At 40.2% G+C, this 5,783-nt stretch overlaps 1 protein-coding gene across 1 annotated transcript; it reads right to left on the reverse strand.

Annotated features, from left to right (window-relative positions):
- Nucleotides 1–1,954: 1,954 nt before the first annotated feature.
- On the reverse strand, nt 1,955–4,027 carry LOC127534326 (E3 SUMO-protein ligase ZBED1-like). Its single transcript, XM_051949210.1, has 2 exons — nt 3,193–4,027; nt 1,955–3,062 (listed from the first exon to the last, which is right to left on the reverse strand). Exons 1-2 carry the CDS (start codon nt 3,876–3,878, stop codon nt 2,369–2,371), a joined length of 1,380 nt encoding a protein of 459 aa, XP_051805170.1. The 5' UTR covers nt 3,879–4,027; the 3' UTR covers nt 1,955–2,368.
- Nucleotides 4,028–5,783: the final 1,756 nt, after the last annotated feature.

Consider the following 5,783-nt stretch of genomic DNA (forward strand, 5'->3'; position numbering starts at 1 on the left):
GCTCCCAGCGTAAATGTAATGCACGTATGTCACCGAATTCACTTCCTGTTTATGGTTTGAAGATGCAGACATGTGCGATACTAATGTCTCTCATTTACCAATAAAAATTACTGCTGAAGACCGTGATAAAAAATTAATTCACTGATGTTCTTCACCAAAGCGGAGCTAAACTGTTTTACACCCGTGCAATACTGTGGTGGAATACAAAAAACCCCCCCAAAAAAATCATCGCTTGATACACACTTTTTTTTAACAAACATGAAACATATTAGAACGGCTGAAATGAGCGGACAACAGACCAGACAAATCTAACAAAAAACAAAAACTGTTGCATCTAGATCTGTTATGGCACTGAAAGAATGAGGTAAATTAGATTATTTATTCCACCAAAGAACATGGCGGAGTTATGTGACGATCAGCGTGTGTGAATCCTTCCTCTGTTACCAACATCACTCAAAAACGGACTCAGGGATTTAAATGAAGTTTTCAGGGTCGGTCAGAAATGACACAAGGACCAAGTGATTAGATTTCAGCAGCGATGCAGCTTAAAGTTTAGATCCACGGATTTGTTAAGGATTTCCCACTGAGGTAGCGGCATGGCGTCTGATAGCAGCACGGTAACCATGGCAACAGGTGAACGCTACCTCAGCGGCCTGCTGACGATCACATCATTGTGATCCTCCAACAAATCTACCACTGTGGACGTATTGGAAATGATACAAGGAACAACTGATTAAATTGTGGGGGTGTTTCTGAGTCCCATCATATTTAGGTACATATTTAGGTCACTAGAGTCGGTATGTAAACATGCATAACACACACCTGTGTTCAGCGCGAGGTCAGGTAATGAACAGTCTTGGTGGAGGACTGCGCTCTCTCAGTGCTGTTCTTGTTAGTTGACATGACAAGCTGTGAGCGTGTGTGTGTGTGAACGCGTGTGTGCCAGGCAGTGAAATTAACTTTTTAAGCCACTGACAGATATGTTCAAATATGATTCATTCCATAGTAAATTATCATTTTGTGCCTTAAAATACCCACTATGTCATATTAAACCGGTATCTGGCTGCTGCTAATGTCCCACCATCGTGTGCCAGCTTTTGTGGAAATGGGTTGGAACGTTAAATAATTAATTTCGGAATAAATATCGTCAATTACAGTTTTGAAACATGTTCTACAAGCTGAAAAAAATGCAGCTTTTTAGCAGTTGTCACTGTCTCCTGCAATTTCATCACAACAAATAAGCTTAAAACATCACAACTTTTATCACAGTTTTTTAGAAAAGCTGCCGCGAATTCAGGAATTTTCCAGCCGCAACAATCACGGAAAACGCCCGTGAAATCCTGGAGGGACTGCCTAGTGAAGAGTAGAGAGAGGACTAATCAGTCTGTTTGGTGGCCAAAAATGTCAGAACACATCACCAGGAAAGTTCAGCAGTGCACATTCTGTACACAAAACAAGCACACACAGAGGAGCGAGCCATTGATGCCAAGTGAGCTCCCATCCAGATCATAGCAATAGGTTGCCATAGATTTATGTGAATTGTGTGAACTCAAGGTATTTAGAAATCCTACATCTGCCAACAACCACACGCAGTCAGGTAGTGGCCAGGCTCAAAGCTGCATTTGAATGCCATGACATTCCAGATGTGCTTGTCAGTGACAACGGACCCCAGTTGACATGAGCAAAGGTGAGAGAGTTTAGCAAAGTGTACGATTTCAAACACATTACAACAAGTCAGAGACATCATCCTCAGAGCAACGGACCAGATTTGACAAGATTTTCTGGTCAAATGTAAATATATATATATATATATATTAGGGCTGGGAATCGATTAAAAAAAATTAACTAATTAACTGCATTTTTTTAAAAATTAACTGCGATTAATCGCGATTAATTTCTTTAATCGCGATTAAAAATTATAGTAATTATAAAGTATAATGACCACACAAAAAAATGCCATAACAGCGTTTATTCTCACAAAATGTTGCATTGAAAGTGCATTTATAACATTTTTAAGAACGTGTTCAAATATAAAGCTTAAAAAATCAGCTTTTCAAAGTGCAATAATGATTCAAAACATTCAAGAACAGTTCCTTAATGTAAACAGTGAAGACTGACCTTAACAGTCAAGCTGCCACAAATAGCTTATTCTTATTATTACTCGATGTGAACAATATGCTAACATTGATCTTCAGCTGTAGGGAATAAAAAATTAAACTTGAAAAGTCAAAAATGTTTAGCTGAAAAATATTAAATCATTTGTGTGACTGTAACTGTATTCTGTACTTGTTCATAAATGTGTACTTTCTATTTGTTCAGGAAAATCTTCAGTTAGCTGGTACTCTAGGCCAATACTGATTCAGTCAGTTTAACCAACTTGTCCTTTGCCCTTGTCTTTCACCTTGAGCCAACTGCTAAGGCACACCAGTCTCTCCACATTAGCAGAAGATAGAGATGCCCTCTTCTTTTGAACAACATGTCCTGAGAGGGAGAATAATCTTTCGCAGGGCACAGTGGTGGCAGGTGAAGAGAGATACTTGCGTGCAAGAAGTGCTAGTTTACCATATGAGCCCTTTCTATTCAACCACCACTGCAGAGGGCAGGCATCCATTTCAAGTTTGGTTTCTGACCTGTACCGGTTTATCAAACTTAGGTTGGTCTCTTCCTCTTCATCGGCGTCTGAATCTGATGATGATAGTAGGAAGACCTTTGCCTTCTTTGCAGGTACATCTGGTACATCTGTTGTTTCAGGACTTGGGGCCTTGGGCTTTTCTTTCTCTTTTAGTAGATCTGCTATGGAATTCCACACATCTCCTCTCTCAGTTTTAGGCAGGCATTTTAGGTCCTTAAATCTAGGATCCAGAGCTGTTGCCAACTTCAGCCAGGCGAGGTTGGAATTTTCTTTTCTCTTTGCCAGGTCTTCTGAAAAGAGTTTTTTCCACTTAACAATATGGACAGGATCATCCTCTGATGGCTCCATGACACGAAAGAGGTGGCAAAAGGCAGGAAGCACAACTGAGCAGGAGATGTAGTGCTCCCCACCCAGTATTTCTGTGACATATCTGTAAAAAGAAACAGAATCATGAGTGTTTAGTTTTTTTTTTTTTTTTGAGCTTTTGTACACTTAACACACTTAAACACTTAAATGTGGAAACAGTAAACTATATAAAAAACAAGCAAACAAAATCTCACCTGCATGGTTCAAGAAGCTCTGATAACCGCTGAAGCTTGGCACATTCTTGGTCAGTCAGCATGGACAGTTTACTGTGCTGCTCTCTCAGTGTTGCTCCTATTGGTTCTCTGTTTTGCAAAACTCTTTGAATCATGGCTAAAGTTGAGTTCCACCTTGTTGGGACGTCTTGAATAAGTGGCTCTTCTTTTTGATGGTGTGCAACTTGCTGAGCGTTAAGCTCTCGGGTGTTGGAAGGACTGTGTTTAAAATGGCCAACCAGTTTTCGACATTTGGCCAAGACAGCGTCGATGCCACTATCAGATAGTGAAACACAGATTGACCGTTGTATCGCGTGTGCAGTACACGGCAAATGCTCATAGGGCAGCTGCCTCACCGCGGCAACCATATTACGAGCGCTGTCAGTTCCCAGAGTGGTCACTTTGTTTTCAATGCCCCAATCCTGTGCAATATCTTCGAAGTGCTGTGCGCACGCCTCTGCGTAGTGGCGCTCGGTTGTTTTGCTGACAGTCAGTGCAAATGATTGGAGACACCAATCGTTGTCTATAAAGTGAGCTGTTACTCCCAAATAATTATCGTTACCAAAAGAAGTCCAGTGATCTCCTGTAAGGGAAACATATGGTACTTTTCCCAAAGCCTCTAGTTTTTCTGTTCGTTTGTTGTCATACAACTCCTCAACCCGGGACATAATGGTTTTTCGAGCTGGTAACTTGTATGTCGTGTCTCCCGTAGCAGCTTTAATAACTTCACATAATCCGGCGTCTTCCACTATGTTCACCGGTCGGCAATTTGTTGCTATCCAGCAGGTAATTGCATCAGTAATCCTTTTGTTAGTCTGTTCAGCGTTCACCCCACCTCTTGCCCTGTACTGCTCCAAAGTTGTTTGCCGTGATCCACTGTCTGACTTCAACACGCCGGGATGTTTTGCTTTTAGGTGATAAAGCAATGACGAATTACTGCGGTGGTAATTAAATTCCCCTTTGCAGTAAATACAGGTAACCTTTGTCTTGTCCAAAGCTCCATCTGGCAATATTTTGAACTTAAATTGTCCATTTAGAAGTGATTCTCTGTTCTTTTCCATCGCTAGCTCAAGTTTGTTTTTATGTTAGCCTCCTAGCCATAGCGGAAGTGACTCTTCTTCGTCTCTGCTTACTACGCACTGGCGCGCTATTGCCAACTAGTGGTGGCTTTTAATTAATGCGTTAAATAATTTTAGTGCGTTAAAATGAAAAAAATAACGCAATTCGTTAACGCGCTATTTTTCCCAGCCCTAATATATATATATATATATATATATATATATATATATATGTGAAATACCATTTCTGTGTCCAAGTATTTTCTATTAAAGTGTTTTATGTCTTTAGTTTTGTATTATTGTGACCTGCAGTAAAACAGATGCAGTAAATATTAGCAGTTAACATTATTACATTACTGAATGTGTTTTAAAATGTTTTCCTGATGTCTGTTTTCATATTTCGACTTAAAATATGATTATTCATCCAACCTTACAGAGGAAATTTCAGGTTTTTATCTTTAATAGTTCCTCAGATATTGTTGTTCAAACAGCATCATAAAAATCTGCTGAAAGTGGGTCAACGGGCAGCTTTTAATATTATTTGACGTCTTGAATTGAAACTTCAGGAATAGTTTTATAAATATCCACAGTGTTTGATAAAGTTTTGAGTCCAGATTGAACCGACTGTTTCCTTCCAGCAACTCTGTGGGATGGACACGCCCGCATTTTAATACATCAGAAATATTCTGGAGACGAGATGGAGTACATCATGCACGTTGGATCCAACGCCAGCGTCCGGTTCCTGTGCAGGAGGGAATGCCAAGGATCAGACATCCTCATCAGAACCGACCAGAACAAATCTGTGAGCGGCAGATACAGCATCGAGTACCAGAAAACATCACCCAAAGGAGGAAGTGTGACCGGATTCATCTCGTCTCTGAAAAAATCCGACTCCGGACGGTACCGGATCGGTGTTGGCAGGTTTCTGGTTCCTGATGAGTTCGAGGACTTTGAGATCAGAGTTACTGGCGGTGAGTTTCAGATGATTACGTCCACCTATAAAAAGACCCTGTTTATCATTAGTCTGTTTTTTCCAGTGACTCCTATAATGATGGAATCAATGAAACATGAATATTTGTAACTTGAATTATCAGTTTTGGTGATGTACAAAGTTGTGTTGATCACATTTTCTTAGTTTTGTGGACTCTTAATGTCTCCTGAGTGATTCTGATCGACTACAGCTGATGACTCCTCTGATCCAGTTTAAATAGAACCCATTGGATCTGCTAATTAGACTCAATAGCAAACAGAAATGCTAGTATTTGGTTAAATTTGTCCATTTCTAATTCAGTTCAGTTCTTCTGGTTACTATCTTCTGGTTCATCTTTGACTCCTCTGGACACTATACCTACTGTCAACCATGGAGGTGGCATCATCATACTATCAATTTAACTGACTCACATAAATTCTGGTTCAGTTCAACTAAACTTGTCTTTCTGACTCAGACTTGTTTCTTCATCAGTCCACAGGTTCTTGATGGGTTTAAGTCAGGACTTTGGGGAGACCAGTCTAGAA

This window comes from Acanthochromis polyacanthus, chromosome 6 (genome assembly GCF_021347895.1).
Source record: "Acanthochromis polyacanthus isolate Apoly-LR-REF ecotype Palm Island chromosome 6, KAUST_Apoly_ChrSc, whole genome shotgun sequence".
Classification (NCBI taxonomy): domain Eukaryota; kingdom Metazoa; phylum Chordata; class Actinopteri; family Pomacentridae; genus Acanthochromis; species Acanthochromis polyacanthus.

What these genes read in the sequence shown, in the direction of transcription:
- LOC127534326 (XM_051949210.1), bottom strand. Translation starts at nt 3,878, where the DNA reads ATGTCCCGGGTTGAGGAGTTGTATGACAACAAACGAACAGAAAAACTA. An exon ending in GAGCTTCTTGAACCATGCAG is followed by an intron (nt 3,063 to 3,192) that starts GTGAGATTTTGT and finishes TTCTTTTTACAG; the next exon opens with ATATGTCACAGAAATACTGG.